Source organism: Lagenorhynchus albirostris, chromosome 19 (genome assembly GCF_949774975.1).
Source record: "Lagenorhynchus albirostris chromosome 19, mLagAlb1.1, whole genome shotgun sequence".
Classification (NCBI taxonomy): domain Eukaryota; kingdom Metazoa; phylum Chordata; class Mammalia; order Artiodactyla; family Delphinidae; genus Lagenorhynchus; species Lagenorhynchus albirostris.
Window position 1 is genome coordinate 41,781,493 of NC_083113.1, and position 18,905 is coordinate 41,800,397.

Sequence of the window (18,905 nt, forward strand, 5' to 3'; positions counted from 1 at the left end):
CTAGAGCGCAGGCTCAGTAGTTGTGGCGCACGGGCTTCGTTGCTCCGCGGCATGTGGGACCTTCCCGGACCAGAGCTCAAACCCATGTCCCCTGCATTGGCAGGCGGAAGTAGGAAGCCCCCAGCCTACTACTTTTTAGATAAACTCTGGTATTACAAAACTCTGGTATAGCATAATCACTGTCACAAATTGTTAAGTGTGTGCAAGATACTATACATTCACAGAAGTATGGTGCAGAACTATAATAATAGAGGACACCCTAATTGTTTTTAGTATTTCTTATGTTTCTGTTTTATTTGTATCTTACAGCTTTCTACTTCTGTTTAAAATCTTTTTGTTGTAGGTATATGTCGAGACTATAAAATAGTAGTGACTTGGTTTCCTGTTGGGAATAAATTTTATTATGTAATACATTTTTTACTTTCCAGCTCCTTGGCGGACAAGGCCTTTGATCCTTCTTTTGTCTTGTCTTTTGAGTACTTGATTAAGCTTTTGTCTGTATTTCTTTTTTTTTTAACATCTTTATTGGAGTATAATTGCTTTACAATGGTGTGTTAGTTTCTGCTTTATAACAAAGTCAATCAGTTATATATATACATATGTTCCCATATCTCTTCCCTCTTGCGTCTCCCTCCCTCCCACCCTCCCTATCCCACCCCTCTAGGTGGTCACAAAGCACTGAGCTGATCTCCCTGTGCTATGCGGCTGCTTCCCACTAGCTGTCTATTTTACGTTTTATATTTCTTTTTTTCCTCTATTTGTTTCCATATTTCTCAGGAGTAACCAAGTTGACAGATTACTTGTTTTTATAACCTAATATTAGTTCAAAGTAGCATTTTGTTTCTTTTATTGTTTAAAATTCTCTGTGTTCCTATGCGTGTATAGCCTTTTTCTGTTTTTCAGATTTCTTTGTTCTGTTGAACAACACTTTAACTGTTATTCATATTTTATGCTATACTGTTTACTCACTAAGGATGTCTCTGTATTTTTTTCATATTAACTGTTTTTTGATCTTTGTTCAAAGGCAGTATATTGCCACTTATTATTGCTATTACTATGCCTTTAGTACAGACATTGTTTAAGCTGTTGACTTCTGATTTAACCTTGACCTTATAGGAGGTCCCATTTACCAAATAAAATGGTCTTGTTTCTACAAAGTAGCCTTCAGGAGTGAGTACTGGGTTATAGAGACCCTGGAGCAGTGGCCACATGGTCACTGACACACACTGCAAAACCATGAATTCACTCCGTTATGTGTGTCCATTTCTCTTTTTCTTTCCCCCTTTTTCCTTTTGTTGTATGTTGAGCTTGTCCATACCATCTAGAGAGTTCTTTTGATATTGATGCTACCCACAATAGAGGTGAAATTTTAGAACTTCCTTCTTGAGTCATACATTCCATTATTGCTTATATGGGAATCATATTAGTTTTGAGGTAGGCTTTTTTTTTATTATTATTCCAAATAAGTAAATGAAATGATTCTTTGTTGTAAAGAATGAACCAAAAATTCTAATAGTAGAAAACCATGGGTATTTAAGTGGTTTTGATTTATGTCGACTTGCATTTAGGGTGCATAGCTGTTGTGTTCTATCAATAGGTCAGTCACTTCAAAGCCATAGTCAGCAGACATTCTATATCAGGATTACCTTGGGACCTTTTGAAATAAGGTCTGTCCCACCCCAGACCTACTGAATCAGAATCTCTGGGATCTGTGCATTTGAAAGCTCACCAGGTGATTTTGACACCAACCAGGTTTGGGAACCACTGCTCAGGTAGAACCTGCCCCCAATCCATAGATGTACTGTATATTTTATACTGTATGTGTGTAATTTATTCCTTTTTATAACATAATTATTTATTCAAGGTGATACTTGCTGTACATCCCCAACCTTTCTCATATTCTCAGTGATGAAACATTGTAGGAGCACTCTAAAGACAGTCTTAACTCTGAGCTGCTTTCAGGATTATGGGCCTGGAGCAGGGCAAGGAGGGACCTGGTGGTCTCTGACATAGTCACCCTTGGGAGAACAAGGAGAAATGAGGCATTAGGTTGCTGTATGCCAGCAAAAGTGTCATTCAGGCTGTAGAAAGCAGAGAGGGATAGCTCGTGCCTGGGAGATAGCCTCCAATCCATACTGTGGCACTAGGATGCTGACTGCCAGAAAGGCTTTGTCTTCTGTTTCACATATAAATGTCCAATAAGTGAAATAAACAGGGTACCCTTAATGAAGGCCTAGAACATGACCTATGAAACCAGGTCACAATAATAAACGAGGTGGTTTAATGCAGTCCCACTTGAATTTTTTTGCACAAAGTTTGTCTAATTCCGTACATATTAAAGTTTTTTCCACTTACTGTTTCCTCTGCTAGAATGTTTCTCTCTACTGTAGTTCGCCTGTCAAGGTCTATTTTATCCTTTCAGATCCACCTTTAGCAGTTCCTCTTGTTAAAGCCCTCCTTCACCAGCTTAAGCTATCCTTTTTGCCAGGATGGTGGGAAGTATGTGTTAACCTCTGTTATAGCACACGCTATATAGCTCTTGTTTGTTGTTCTCTTTGTCTCCCTGTCAGCTGAGGAGCTCTCTGAGAACCAAGCCCTATGCAGTTAGGACTTTTTTCCCCAAGTAATTAAAAGGGAAATTAATTTCTGTGTACCCAGCATCAGGTGCCTTTTGATAAAAGAATTATTATTGGTTTAGCACTTCTTATTCTTTGTAGCAAAAGAATTCTTTCACCTCCTATGGTTGTTTCACCATATTGTTGAATTAATATTGTTGCAATTACAAATATTTTATTAGTATGTATGTATTTCCTTATCTCCTAGGTTCAAAGCTCTCCATAAATAGATTTTTTCAAGTAGCTGTTAGAATCATTGTTCTGCTTTGACTGCACTTTTTTTTTTTTTTTTAATTTATTTTTTGCGGTACGCGGGCCTCTCACTGTTGTGGCCTCTCCCGTAGTGGAGCACAGGCTCCGGATGCGCAGGCTCAGCGGCCATGGCTCACGGGCCCAGCCGCTCCGCGGCATGTGGGATCTTCCCGGACCGGGGCACGAACTCGTGTCCCCTGCATCGGCAGGCGGACTCTCAACCGCTGCGCCACCAGGGAAGCCCTTGACTGCACCTTTTAATATTAACAAATGGGGAGAAGGGTGGGTTAAAAACTGGGGTGCTCTTAACCTTTTTTACTTAAAAGAGATACAATTTTATTTCCCTTTTAATTACTTCTCCCCCCTCCCCCAAATGCCCCATCTGTTCTTATTAAAGTTAATGGCACACAACAGGGAAGAGAAAGGTGTACATGTGACTGAGTAGGTGAGTGCTACTTCAGATAAAGGCTGCTTCCGCTTCCAGTCACCCTGAAGTAAATGGACGCTAATGTTTTTCTTCTTCTCAGACTGAGTCATCCTTTCCACTCAGCTCCTCCCCATTCTTTATGGTAGTTTGCAACTTTCCTGGTACTCAGTATTAATCAGCATGATACTTTGCTTTGAGTTATCTTAAGCTGTCAGATAAGACGATGATGTATATATTTTCAGAAATAGTAGAATAAAATGGTTATTTTATTTGACTTTTTAAACCTAACTTTTGTTCCAAAAGGGTAAATAATTTTTGTTATTTTTGGCTAGTGTTCTGCATCTAATAAAAGTCAGCTTTTCCTTTCATTCTCAGGAGAAACTGGTTACTTATTTGTAATTCCTTTTTTTTTCCCTTGTCCTAATGACACTTAGTATCCTCTGCAGTCAGAATACTGGACTAGGTTTTTCAGCCTCCTGGCTAAAAGCATTCTTCTAATTTACAGATCTAGAAAAGAGAAAGCTACAAGGTGTCTCCTCTCTTCTCTGCCTTCTAATGATGTCTGATGTTTTGTATTGAGCAGTCTGAAGGCAAGTTGTTAGGTGACCTCCATGTTAGGCTATTTCAGAATTGCTGTGGCTTATGGAATCTCAGTGGGGAGTTGGGGCTGCTGTTTCTTGCCAAGAGTGTAGACGGTCTTCTGATCTGCTCCAGGAAATAAGTTGGGGTTTTAGCTATCTGTTGTCCCTGTAGAGAACAACAATAGTGTATTAAACAAAAAGTTTTGGTGATTTTATTTATAAAGCAGGCTTCTGGAAATTGTCCTTCTCTACTGTCTTATTCTCAATGCACATGTGTTATTCTTAGTACACATATATTTTATAATAACCAGTGTCCCCAAATGACTAAACTCTGAACTAGTGAGTATGAAAGGTTATTTTGGTTGTTTTCCTTTGAGAAATAACCTGACACATTTGCTATCTAGCCACATAATCAGGTGATAAATTACTAAGTCTTAACATCTTCAAAAATTAATGTATTCACAATTAGCTTTTATTTTTGTGGCAGGATTTTTGAAATCTTAAACCTGTACTTGTTGTTAAGACTTATTTTTTTCTATTTGAGAAATGACACAAACATAGCAATAAAGGATATAAATTCATATAGTTAAGGTTCCACATAGCATACAAACAAGGTTTTGTTTTTCCATGTTCTCTTCCTGCTTTTGTCATGTGCAGGAACCATTTATACATGTTTCATATGACAGTGACACCAGTATTGAATGTCTGCTGCTTACCTAACACTGTTTTTGTGTTCATTGCTATAGAGTATTCAGAAGTAAAAGGCATAGTTCCTGCCCTTAATGAGCTAATAGTCTATTAGGGGAAAAGACAGATACATAGAACAGTATATTACAGACAAAATAACAAAAATGAAATAAATAAATTAGAGTTCAGTCTGCACTGGTCAAGGTTGAGAAGACTTTGAATAGGGGATAACTTGACCTGGAGGGGACAAGACAGTAGGCTCTTGTGTGGGAGATACCCCAAAGGTGAGGTTGGATGGGTCAAAAGGATGGTAACAGATCATACAGAACTCTGGGATCGAAGCCAAAGAATTCGGAGTTGATTGAGTAACCCTCAATCCTCATGAGTTTTTCTGCCTCATTTCAGGAAGATTTAGTCTGGAAGCAATATGCTGGACAGACTTATAGACCAGCCTGGGAGGCTGTTTTGTTCCTTTTTGGCTCTTTTTCTCTTTCATTCCTGGATTTGATCAGTCACCAGATTCTGTCTACTGGTTGCTACCTTCACTCTGTAGATAATTGGTAGTTTATCAGAGAAGTCATTTTTGTGGGGAAAATTTATCTAAGGTTTGTGATTAGAATTCTAAGAAACAGAAAGGTCATATGTTAAGCTAACATGTGTTCATTGCCTTCTGGGGTGACCTATAAGGATACAGAGGAGCACAGTAGCCAGGCTCTGCCTGCATTGTTTTATTTAATCTTTATGACAACCAGTGAAATGGATATGATTATTATCTTTGTTTTGTAGAAAAGGAAACTGAGGTACAGAAGGGTAGCATGTCTCACTCCAGGCCACACTGCTAGTAAGTAGAAGAACCAGAGTTGGAATGCAGGTCTCTGGTTGGAAAGCCTAAGCTCTTAATGACTATTCCATTCTGTTTCTCCTCTTGCCCCCCTTTTTTTAGATATGGAACTAGCATTTTCCTCATATAAGGATTATATTAAAACATGATTTTTAATATCTGCATAATATTCTGTTTCATGGATGTATCATCATTTACCAAATTTAACTATTCTCCTGTGGTTGTACCTTTAGGTTGTTTATAATTATTCACTCTGATTAATAATGTCCTTATAATCTTCGTGTTCATCTCTGATTATTTCTTTTTTTTAAATTAATTTATTTTTTTAATATTTATTTTTGGCTGCATTGGGTCTTCGTTGCTACGCACAGGCTTTCTCTAGTTGTAGTGAGCGGGGACTACTCTTCGTTGCGGTGTGTGAACTTCTCACTTCAGTGGCTTCTCATGTTGCAGAGCACAGGCTCTAAGCACTCAGGCTTCAGTAGTTGTGGCACGTGGGCTCAGTAGTTGTGGCTTGTGGGCTTTAGAGCGCAGGCTCAGTAGTTGTGGCACATGGGCTTACTTGCTCCGCGACATGTGGGATCTTCCCGGCTAGGGCACGAACCCGTGTCTCTTGCATTGGCAGGCGGATTCTTAGCCTGAGCCACCAGGGAAGTCCTCTGATTATTTTTGGGCATAAAGTCTGAAGTGGAATTACTGGATCACAGTAATTTGAATATTTTAAAAATTCTTGATTCATATCACCAGTTACCTTGCTGTTTTTTTCATTGAAGTTTAGTTTACCTCCAACATCATATTAGTTTCAGGTGTGCAACATAGTGATTCGATATTTTTTTAGATTGCACACCATACAAAGTTAATATTTTTTATTCTCTGTAACATTTATTTTGTAACCGGTAGTTTGTACCTCTAGTCCCCTTCACCTTTTTCGCCCACCCCGCCAACTCACCTCCTCTCTGGCAACCACTAGATTGTTCTCTGTATCTGTGAGTTACCTCACTCATTTCACTGCACCTTGACCAACATTGGGAGTTATCCTTTAAAACAGCCTTAACAGTTTAATAGAGGTAAAATGCTGTGACATTATTTTAATTTGTATTCCTCTCAATGTTTAGGAGATTTGGTTGTGTTTTTTTTTTTTTTTCTCACTCATCTGCCATTTGTATTTCTTTGAATGATGTACTTGTGTCCTTTTCCCAGCTTTCTCTTTTGTTATTGGTCTTATTCTTATAAAATTTACAATTACTGGGGACTTCCCTGGTGGCACAGTGGTTAAGAATCCGCCTGCCAATACAGGGGACATGGGTTCAAGCCCTGGTCCGGGAAGATCCCACATGCCGCGGAGCAGCTAAGCCTGTGCGCCACAACTACTGAGCCTGCTCTCCAGAACCCTCAAACCACAACTGCTGAGCCCAGGCACCACAACTACTGAAGCCCGCGCGCCTAGAGCCCGTGCTCCGCAGCAAGAGAAGCCACCGCAGTGAGAAGCCCACGCACCGCAACGAAGAGTAGTCCCCATTCGCCTCAACTAGAGGAAAAGCCTGTGTGCAGCAATGGAGAACCAGTGCAGCTGAAAAGAAAATAAAGAAAATTTTAAAAAAATTTACAATTACTTATATAATAAGGATATTAGTATTAATCCTTTGTCATAAAATGCTGCAAATATATTTTCTTGTTGGCCATTTTATTCAACATGTTTTTGTTTTTACAAAAAAATTTATTTATTTTTACGTTAAGGTGGTCAAAATTTCAACAGTTTCCTCTAGGCTCTTCTATTATTTAGGAATCTAAACACAAAGCCTTCCTTATTCTGAGATCAGAAGGCCACTCACCTATATCTTATTTCAAGTTTGGTGTTTGGATTTGTCTTTTTTTGTGTGTGTGTGGCCCTGTGGCTTGTGGGATCCCAGTTCCCTGACCAGAGATTAAACCTGGGCCCTTGGCAGTGACAGCGTGGAGTCCTAACCACTGGACCGCCTGGGAACTCCAATGTCTTTTTTGTGTTTTTGTTAACGTCTCTCCTTATCTCTGACAACAGAATATATTCCAGGTGGATTAAAGCTATAACTCATTGTTTTCCAAGTATTTATAGTTTTTCTGGTACCTTTTATCAAATAATTCTCTTTCCCCTACTAATTTTATTTTTGTTATTGTTTTTTAAAAATTTGTTTTTTTTTGATTTTGGCTGTGTTGGGTCGTCGTTGCTGTGCATGGGCTTTCTCTATTTGCGGTGAGGGGCTACTCTCCTCGTTGCAGTGTGCGGGCTTCTCATTGTCGTGGCTTTTCTTGTGGAGTACGGGCTCTAGGCACGCGGGCTTCAGTAATTGTGGCATACGGGCTCAGTAGTTGTGGCTCGTGGGCTCTTGAGCACAGGCTCAGTAGTTGTGGCGCACGGGCTTAGTTGCTTCGTGGCATGTGGTATCTTCCCGGGCCAGGGCTCAAACCCGTATCCCCTGCATTGGCAGGTGGATTCTTAACCACTGCACCACCAGGGAAGACCTCCCCCACTAATTTTAAACTGATTTTAAAAAGTTGTAGACAACTTTTTATATGCTAGGAGTTTTTTTCTGGATTCTCTGTTTACATTGGCTGGCTGTGATAGTGACAGTACTGTATTACTTATTGTGGCTTTATACTATGTTAATATTTGGAAATAAAAAATGGCCTTCTGGGGACTTCCTTGGTGGCGCAGTGGTTAAAGAATCCGCCTGCCAATGCAGGCAACGCTGGTTTGAGCCCTGGTCCGGGAAGATCCCACATCCCGTGGAGCAACTAAGCCCGTGCGCCACAACTACCGAAGCCTGAGCACCTAGAGCCCGTGCTCCACAACAAAAGCAGCCACCACAATGAGAAGCCCATGCATTGCAATGAAGAGTAGCCCCAGCTCGTTGAAACTAGGGAAAGCTGGCATACAGCAACGAAGACCCAATGCGGCCAAAAAAAAAAAAGTGGGCTTCATTTTTCAGAAATTTTATTGCTATCCTCAATATCTTGTTTATTTTTCAGAGATTTTGAAGATTAAATGAACTAGAAATAATTAACATCTTTACAATGTTTGGCCTTTCTGATCATGGATATAGATAGTAGTGTCCCCTATTTAATGAGGTCTTTTATGCCTCCTGGAAGAGTTTTGTGATCTTCAAATAGGTCTGCAAATTTTGAATTGAGGTTATGTTAAGATTGTTACAACTTTGTATTTCTGTGTTTTTCTGTATTTTCTATTAAATATATATGTGTATACAATTTCAGGTTTATAGCTCATCTTGTTCCACAAAGAATTTGAAGAAATGTATAGAAAATACAAATGGTAAATGATATAAAGTCAAAACCCCAGAAAATACAAATTAGAATAAATTAGAATAAAAGGTTACTACATAGTTTGAGAGGAAAAAGATTTATTAGGGTGTGGCCAGCTAAAGTAATGGTAACATGATCCTGTTACATAGGTCTCACAGTGAAAGAAAAAAATTGCTTAGTTGAAGCAAAGCTTTTCTAAGCATGTAACTCCAAATGAAATTTCTCCCATGTATACTTTAGTGTAAGCCAAGGGCATAATGCCAAAACAAAACTTGGTGAAAGCAAGTTCTGTAGGGGATAAGACCATGTGCCCCAAGTATACCCAGCTTTCTGATGGTCTGGCATAATTCTGGGATAAAGCCTAGAATAGGATGCTGAATTCCACAGAGAGGTCAAGTCAGATAAGGACAGAAAAGTCTCCTTTGGATTTACCAATTAAGGGCCATCGCTGGCTTCAGAGCAGTTCAGTAGAGTATTGGGGAACAGAAACCAGACTGGTGAAATGAGGCATGGAAGAGAAGTAAAGGTATAGAGACAGCTAGTGTGGGGTTGAGTGTGGGGGAATACGGAGATGGCAGATGCTAAATTGTCAAGAGGCGTTAAGAGGAGTTTTAAGATTAAAAGATTTGAGCAATATAAAGCTGACAGGCAAGAGGGGGAGGGCTGATCCAGCAGGTTCCCCTAGGATTCAGGCCAGGCTGGTGGTGTAGGAGCATAGGCAGACCTCAGGGGCCTTGACCTCGGGGGGCCTTTGCGTTAGAGTCTGGGCCTGTGTATCCTCCCACTCAACCAGTCAGCATGTGTTTTTTTCACAGTGAGAACAGCAGTGAGCAAGGGCAGGGTGGTGCTCAAATACCAGTTTCCTCTCTTCCAGCTCCCTCACCCCCATGTGCCAGTTTCACTCTGCCTCAGTCTGAGGGAACCTCCTTCTGCCCCATCTTCTACCCATAAGTTGATAGAATGATTTTTTAAAAAGTGTTCCTAAGCTTCAGTTTTTCACCAAGATGGTAGAGAATACAGGAAGGATCTGGTCTTCAGAGTTCCATTTTTTGTGTGCTACTGCAGCCCAGAAGACTAACCCATTTGCCAAGCTCATTTGGTTGGATTAGGGATTAGAATCTAAGTTTCTTTCTTTTCTTTTTTTTCAAGCCGCACCTTGCAGCTTGCGGGATTTTAGTTGCCCCACCAGGGATCGAATCCAGGCCACAGCAGTGAAAGCGCTGAGTCCTAACCACTGGACTGCGAGGAAATTCCCCAGGTTTCTTTATTCCTTATCCAATGCCACTGAGTTGAAGGTGATAGCCAAACACATGAGAGAGATCCTTTAGGCAGTGAAACTGTGGGTTTGCGCATGTGGATTTGGGTGGAGACAGCTGAAGTAAAACGGCTAGTGAACCGAATGGCTACGGGGAAGGGAACAGAGCCAGAGCCTTGATGTGCTCAGAGCGGCTGGTGGAGGAGCTCTCAGAGACAAGGGAAGCCAAGGGAGAATTCTGAAAGGCTGATGAAGGAAGAGTATGAGTTTCATACTGTTATATGCCAAAGAAACTGAGTTTGAGGATGAGGGGGAAGCCTTTGGGTTGGCTGGTGTGGTTCCTGGTGAATGGTGCTTGTAGACCAAGCACAGGGACCACAGAGGGCTAGACAGGGCAAGGACAGGTTCTTAAGATAAGAGCAAAGCCATATACACGATCTCATCTATATTTAAAAATACATATCCATAAGAGGAAAAAAACTCAGAAAACAGCACCAAAGTATACTAGGTGATTATCTCTAGGTATAGGAATTGCGAACAACTTTTTAAAAAAATTTTATATGTGCTTCATTTTTCAGACTTCTATAAATAGACTAATATGCTTTAATAATCTGAAAAAGTTGTGTCCAGAAGTTAATGTAAACCCGTTTTTAATGGCGTTGGTCCACAAAAAGATTTGACAAAACCTAGAAAGCATGCCTAACTCAAGCAAGGAGAGAGGCAGAGAACATGAGAGACTCCAGAGGAACTGAATGGAAAGCAGGAGGCACAGCTGAGTCCATAGAGGGAGGAAAGGGATGGATCAGAACCGCTAATGGGGTGACACAGCTAGGAGAGTACCGTCCCCAGGGAGTGAGGAGAGCGACCTGGTCCAGGCTATTAAGTTTGTTACTGATTCATAGACTCCTTTTCCTTGGTGGAAGTTAAGTAGAAGGATCCACTGCTGAAAGGGATGCACTGCTGGCAGGGATTTCCAAGCAGTGTATGGGCGAGGCTGGTGGCTTGCTACTTTGTGTCTGATTTTTCTTTGTGAAAATAGAACCTACTACTTTAAGACCCTGAATAGATGCTGATGTTCATGGACCTTGTGCCATGTGTTTTTTCACAGTGAGAGAACACTCTTGTCAGCTCAACCCCCTGGCAGCACAGTTGGTTTCAATTTGTATTCCTTTGTACCAATTCTTTTTCACCTGGTTTATAATTCCGTAACCTCTTTTAGGTTGTACTTGGTTATTAAAAGCAATTTCTAATATTTTAAGTTCTCAAATTCATGGCAGAGACAACATGGATTTTTCTGTGTTCTTCAAATTGTTGTGTGCTACAAAATGTCACAGAGCTCAGAGATTAAATGTTTTTCCTCCACTTTTTTTTTTTAATTTATTTTGGTTGCGCCAGGTCTTAGTTTTGGCAGGCAGCCTACTTAGTTGAGGCTCTCAGACTCCTTAGTTGTGGCTCACGGGCTCCTGAGTTGTGGCGTGCAAGCTCTTAGTTGCAGCATGCATGTGGGATCTAGTTCCCTGACCAGGGATCGAACCCACATCCCCTGCATTGGAAGGCGGATTCTTAACTACTGCGCCACCAGGGAAGTCCCTCTACCGGTTTTATTATTGAGGATATCTAAATAGCCTGGGATTATGTAGTGATTCTGTGGCAGGGCTAGCAGTAGCATTTACAGCTTGTGAATTTTTTTGTCCTTTGATACTTTTCCAAGACTGTTTCCAAGGTGGATGGGGCTTTTTCTCTGTTCCTAACTCCAACATTGAAGTTACTATCTTTGCTGGGGTACTAATTTCAGACCTTCATGGCCTGGAAAATGCTTTTTCAAAAGATGTGAGGGGACTTCCCTGGTGGCGCAGTGGTTGAGAGTCCGCCTGCCGATGCAGGGGATACGGGTTCGTGCCCGGTCTGGGAAGATCCCACATGCCGTGGAGCGGCTAGGCCCCTGAGCCATGGCTGCTGAGCCTGCGCGTCAGGAGCCTGTGCTCCGCAACGGGAGAGGCCACAACAGTGAGAGGCCCGCGTACCATAAAAAAAAAAAAAAAAAAAAAGAAAAGATGTGAGGGCTTCCCTGGTGGCGCAGTGTTTGGGAGTCCGCCTGCTAATGCAGGGGACACGGGTTCGTGCCCCGGTCCGGGAAGATCCCACATGCCACGGAGCAGCTGGGCCCGGGAGCCATGGCCGCTGAGCCCGGGAGTCCAGAGCCTGTGCTCCGCAACGGGAGAGGCCACAAAAGTGAGGGGCCCGCATACCGCAAAAAAAAAAAATGTGAGATGAGTAATGGTATAAAGTAGTACATCTCAAACTTTAATATATGACACCACTTAGGGATCTATTAAGTTGCAAATTCTGATTCTGTGGGTCAAGAGTGGAGCCTGAAGTTCTGTGTTTCTAACAAGTTCCAAGGTTAAGCCAACGCTGCTGGTCCTCAGATCATACTTTGAATAACAGAGGTATAAACTGTGCTGTCCAGTACAGTAGCCCTTAACCACATGTGGCTGTTGAGAACTTACAGTGTGACTAGTTCAGATTGAGGTGTACTATAAAATATATACCAGATTTCAGAGGCTTATGAAGAAAGAATATATAATATCTCAATTTTTTATATTGATTTCATCTTGAAATGATAATATTTTGGACATACTGGGTTAAATAAAATAGATTACTAAAATTAATTTTACCTGTTTCTTGTTAAATATGGCTACTAGAAAAATTTTTTTTTTTTAATTTGTTTTTATTTTTGGTGGTGTTGGGTCTTTGTTGCTGCTTACAGGCTTTCTCTAGTTGTCTCAAGCGGGGGCTACTCTCCATTGTGGTGCGTGGGCTTCTCATTGCAGTGGTTTCTCTTGTTGCGGAGCGCGGGCTGCAGGCGCGCAGGCTTCAGTAGTTGTGGCACGCGGGCTCAGTGGTTGTGGCTCACAGGTTCTAGAGTGCAGGCTCAGTAGTTGTGGTGCACGGGCTTAGTTGCTCCACAGCATGTGGGATCTTCCCGGACCAGGGATCAAACGCGTGTCCCCTGCATTGGCAGGCGGATTCTCAACCACTGTGCTACCAGGGAAGTCCCTGGAAATTTTTTAATGGTACATATGTGGCTCACTTTTGTGGCTTCCATTATACTTCTATTGGATAGTGCCAGTATAGAACATTCCTGTCCCGAGACAAATCCATCTGAACAGTATTGGTTATATAAAAGTAATTATAGTTAGGATCTTGGCTCAAGTAGTCTTTAGTGATCAGAAATATAAATAAGATCTTATAAAAATGCTAGCACATTGATGCTCAGACATTTTTTATTTACAGGCAAATTATAAAGCACTTCACAAATGTCCATTGACCCTCATGTTCTGCGGTAACATTTTGTTATATTTGTCTTTGCTGTTAATGGAACAGATTGTAAGAGATCTTTGCACTGAGCATTGTATCAGTAGTATATATACTCTTGGTTGTTGAGAATAAGGGACTAATGAAAGCAGGTAATGGCAGAACAAATCAGGACAACCCAACAACCCACAAGGTTTTCCATTAGCCTTGGTTTTCGTTCCATGCAGATGGTGAGGTTTGCTGAGTCTGTCCAAATATGTAGGTTGCTTCAAGCCTGGCTTTTGCCCTCAAAGAGCTTTAACAAGCCAACTGGAGAAATGGATCATTTTGAGAAAAATTTTAAGTGCATAATAGTGTGGTTGTTTTATCAGCAGACACATACAGGGAAAAGTAATGGCTAAAGACCAACAAGTCATGAATCTGAATAGGTTATCTGGGGTCAGATACTGAAGGGCCTTGAAAGCCAGAGGGCATTATATGTATCATGCATCTTTCCCTTTTGGAAAAATATGGATACACTTTGTTGAAGAAATCAAGCACTATTCTTTATGAACCAAGTAAATCTTAATTTCCCCTGCTCAGAAAGCGTATGTGGGACTTCCCTGGTGGCACAGTGGTTAAGAATCCCCCTGCCAGTGCAGGCGACGTGGGTTCGAGCCCTGGTCCGGGAAGATCCCACATGCCGCAGAGCAACTAAGCCCATGTGCCACAACTACTGAAGCCCACGTGCCTAGAGCCTGTGCTCTGCGACAAGAGAAGCCACCGCAATGAGAAGCCCGTGCACCACAATGAAGAGTAGCCTCCACTCGCTGCAACTAGAGGAAGCCCATACGCAGTAACAAAGACCCAATGCGGCCAAAAATAAAATAAATAAAATTTTAAAAAGGAAAGAAAGAAAGAAAGCATATGTGATTTCCCATTGACAGCCAAATGAGTATGGTCTTAATATTTTGTCATTCAAGACCGTCCAATCTATGGCCACAACCAGTACATCTTTCTTCTATCTCTTTCTACCCTTTCCTCTGTCCTGTACCTTTTTTTTTTTTTTTTTTTTTTTGAGGTACGCAGGCCTCTCACTGTTGTGGCCTCTCCGGTTGCGGAGCACAGGCTCCGGAAGTGCAGGCTCAGCGGCCATGGCTCATGGGCCCAGCCGCTCCGCGGCATGTGGGATCTTCCCGGACCGGGCCACGAACCCGTGTCCCCTGCATCGGCAGGCGGACTCTCAACCACTGCACCACCAGGGAAGCCTTATCCTGTGCTTTTTAAGTCTTTTTTTCTTTAACTGTTTTATTCTTTCTCATAACCAATTTTTTCTACGTAGGGACCCCCTCCCCTGCAAAATTTGTGTGTGTGCACACACACCATGCTGTCTTTAAATATCCTGCCCATCTTGATCTCACACCTGGTTATGTAGGGTTGATCAAGATCCTGCCCATCTTGATCTCACACCTGGTTATGTAGGGTTCTCCAAACCTACCACTTTTACCTTGATCCATTGTACCTATTCTGTCTTTTTTGTTAGACAATACTCCTAGAATGCAGGACCAGGCCTGCATAGTCTTAGTCTTTGTACTGCTTTACAGGTGGTCCTGACTTAGAGAGCCTTCTCTGACTGCTAGTATGGACAGTGTTAAGGTACCTGAATTGAAGAAACATGTGTCTAATAGAAGTAGCAAAAGCTTTGTTTGAGACGAGGGCAAGAATACAAAACACTTTAAATTTTAATTTTGAATTAACCTTTTATCTATTTGTCAGTTTTATTAAGTCAGATTATTGATATGAATTACATAATTGATCAAACTCATTTTATTCTTAGGTATCTGGGTACTCTCAGCACTCACAAGACATAAGAGCCAGAAACTGTGAATCAGAAAAAAACTGATTTTTTTTTTCTGTTTTCTTTTATATATTCAGTTAGCATTTATTGTGTTCTTACCAACCTGGGCGTAGTGCTCAAGAGTTAAAAACTACTTGTTTTCATGGTCTCTGTCCTCAAGGAACTCATGGTCTTACAGACAAGAGAGATACATGAATGTCAAGTTGATGGTATGAGACAGGAGGTAGCGGTGTGTGTAGCTACAAGCAGGACTATTGGAGTCTGGATCCAAGTTCTGATTTTGGCTCCAAAAAAAACTCTGGTGGCTTGTTTTCTAAGGGAGAATTTAGCTAAAAACAGTGAGGTCCTCTGCCAGATATAAGAAATGTGTAAGATTTAAACCAGTTTTGTGAATAACTCTTTAATAACAAATATCCAGTCAGAGTTGAATCTCATTGTCTTGTGGCTTTTTTCTTTTTTAATAAATTTATTTCTTTATTTTTGGCTGCGTTGGGTCTTCGTTGCTACGAGCGGGGGCTACTCTTTGTTGCGGTGTGTGGGCTTCTTGTCGCGGAGCACAGGCTCTAGAGCGTAGGCTCAGTAGTTGCGGCGCACAGGCTTAGTTGCTCCGTGGCATGTGGGGTCTTCCCGGACCAGGGCTCGAACCCATGTCCCCTGCATTGGCAGGTGGACTCTTAACCACTGTGCCACCAGGGAAGTCCCTTTAAAAAAAAAAAAAAGATTTCATTTTATTTATTTTGGGCTGTGTTGGGTCTTAGTTGCTGCGTGCGAGCTTTCTCTAGTTGTGGCGAGCGGGGGCTACTCTTCGTTGTGGTGCGCAGGCTTCTCCTTGCGGTGGCTACTCTTGTGGCTCTAGGTGCATGGGCTTCAGTAGCTGTGGCACGTGGGCTCTAGAGCACAGGCTCAGTAGTTGTGGTGCACGGGCTTAGTTGCTCTGCGGCATGTGGGATCTTCCCAGACCAGGGATCAAACCTGTGTCCCCTGCACTGGCAGGTGGATTCTTATCCACTGTGCCACCAGGGAAGTCCTCGTGGCAATTTTTTAAACCATTTGTTGGTTTGAATCAGAATCCAAACAGGATCCATACACTGTGATTGCTGTATCTCTTAGGCCTCTTTTGTCTATATCAGAGTTTCTCAACCTCTGCACTATTGATTTTTGGGGACCATTCATTCTTTGCTGTGGAGGACTGACCTGTGCATAGCAGGATGTTTAGTAACATCTCTGGCCTCTGCCAGAGCATCTACTAGATACTGGTAGCACACCTGCCGCAGTAGTGACAACCAGAAATGTGTCCAGGCCTTGCCAGATGTCTCTTGGAGGCATAGTTACCCCAGGTTGAGAACCACTGATCTGTAGGTTCTCCCTCTACCCTTCCCATTTTTTTTTTTCTCCTGGTGATTTATTTGCAGAAGAAACTGGGTAGTTATTCCTGCAGTTTCCTTCAGTCTGAATTTCATCCCTGTAGTATAATTTAATATCATCTGTCACCAGTTTCCTGTTAATTGGTAGTTGGATCTAGAGGCTTGATTCGTTTCAGATTTTTTTGTTTTGTTTGACAAGACTGCTTCATAGGTGGTATTCCATTCTTCCATCAGGAGGTAAATAATATCTGTTGTGTCTTTTTGTAATATTAACAACCACTGGTGCCTAATTCATTCATCAGGGGTCTTTTTTGTTTAAAATGTATATGTTTTCAATTAGGCAAATTTTATTTTATATAATAATCTGTGTTCTCCCTTAATAAAGGAAGGGGAAATGGAAGGTGAGGCGGTTGAAGCCATTGTGGAAGAGTCTGAAACTTTCATTAAAGGAAAGGAGAGAAAGACTTACCAGAGACGCCGGGAAGGGGGCCAAGAAGAGGACGCTTGCCACCTACCCCAGAACCAGACTGATGGGGGTGAGGTGGTCCAGGATGTCAATAGCAGTGTACAGATGGTAATGATGGAACAGCTGGATCCTACCCTTCTTCAGATGAAGACTGAAGTAATGGAGGGTGCAGTTGCTCCAGAAGCAGAGGCTGCTGTAGACGATACCCAGATTATAACCTTGCAGGTTGTAAATATGGAGGAACAGCCTATAAACATAGGAGAACTTCAGCTTGTGCAAGTACCCGTTCCCGTGACTGTACCTGTTGCTACCACTTCAGTAGAAGAACTTCAGGGGGCTTATGAGAATGAAGTGTCTAAAGAGGGCCTTGCAGAAAGTGAACCCATGATATGTCACACCTTACCTTTGCCTGAAGGGTTTCAAGTGGTAAAAGTGGGGGCCAATGGAGAGGTGGAGACGCTAGAGCAAGGGGAACTTCCGCCTCAGGAAGATCCTAGTTGGCAAAAAGACCCAGACTATCAACCACCAGCCAAAAAAACAAAGAAAACCAAAAAGAGCAAACTGCGTTACACGGAGGAGGGCAAAGATGTGGATGTGTCTGTGTACGATTTTGAGGAAGAGCAGCAGGAGGGTCTGCTGTCAGAGGTTAATGCAGAGAAAGTGGTTGGTAACATGAAGCCTCCAAAACCAACAAAAATTAAAAAGAAAGGTAAAATGAGTTTATCCATTATACTCTCATAAAACCTTTTCGGGATAAAGCACATAACACAGTGCCTGTGCAGGTTATTTTACATTAAATGCATTTATTTTAAAGATTGTGATGTGGGCGCCAGTCTAAAAGAAGTTTTTCCAGATTGAGTACTTCTTAAGTCCTGAAGAGAAAGAAGTAAATCTATTAGTGGCATGAGATAATTATAACTCAGTGTGACTTAGTTGGCTTTAGTTATAAAAGCCTAATGAAATATATTTGTGGAAGTTTAAGATTAGGATTAATCTTAACACTTTGAAACCCTGCAACAAGTAAGTGTTTTATTTTGCACATAGGTGTAAAGAAGACATTCCAGTGTGAGCTTTGCAGTTACACATGTCCACGGCGTTCAAATTTGGATCGGCACATGAAAAGTCACACTGATGAGAGACCACACAAGTGCCATCTCTGTGGCAGGGCATTCAGGACAGTCACCCTTCTGAGGAATCACCTTAACACACACACAGGTGGGTGCTGGTTAAGAATGTTGGGGGTGGGGCTTCCCTGGTGGCACAGTGGTTGAGAGTCCGCCTGCCGATGCAGGGGACATGGGTTCGCGCCCCAGTCCGGGAAGATCCCACATGCCGCGGAGCGGCTGGGCCCGTGAGCCATGGCCGCTGAGCCTGCGCGTCCGGAGCCTGTGCTCCGCAGCGGGAGAGGCCACAACAGTGAGAGGCCCGCGTACCGCAAAAAAAAAAAAAAGAAAGAATGTTGGGGGCTACAGCATAGCAAAGGTTTAAACTTGGGTTTTAAATATCATCTAAGCTGATTCCAGTGGGAATAAGAGTGGGAAGAATTTTTGTTCTTTCTTATGGTACCCTCTTTGTGATCTTGATTTATTGTAAGCAGATGGACTTAGTTATAGGCAAATGTAAAGAAAGTTTAGTGGAAAATAATTAAATTTTATAAGGATGGTGATTCAGAAAAAGATTTTCTGTGGTAGTTAACCTATAATATTTCCCAAAGGTATCACCACTGTGTTGCTAAGGTTTTAACAGCAATGACAAAAACTAACCCCCCCTAAATTCCCAGGCAGTAATTGCCAGGCATTATGAGGAAGAACATTAGAAATAGAAATGAAATCCTACCTTTGTAAAAACTATGGTTTCTGGTTGTTTTACCTCAAAGAAGATAATTCATAATCCCAGAATGGAAAATTTAAGGCACCATTCCAGCAATTCAAACATTTATTTATTCATGGTCCACACATACTTAAT

General features: G+C 41.8%; 1 protein-coding gene across 3 annotated transcripts in view; it reads left to right on the forward strand.

Annotated features, from left to right (window-relative positions):
- CTCF (CCCTC-binding factor) overlaps positions 1–18,905 on the forward strand; it is a 49,750-nt gene that overhangs the window by 12,145 nt on the left and 18,700 nt on the right. For all 3 annotated transcript variants that reach the window (XM_060130664.1, XM_060130662.1, XM_060130661.1), the window contains 2 exons: positions 16,860–17,649; positions 17,985–18,155. In XM_060130664.1, the coding sequence (XP_059986647.1) occupies positions 16,869–17,649; positions 17,985–18,155 (952 nt within the window). In that variant the 5' untranslated portion in view covers positions 16,860–16,868. The remainder of the gene's footprint in view (positions 1–16,859; positions 17,650–17,984; positions 18,156–18,905) is intronic.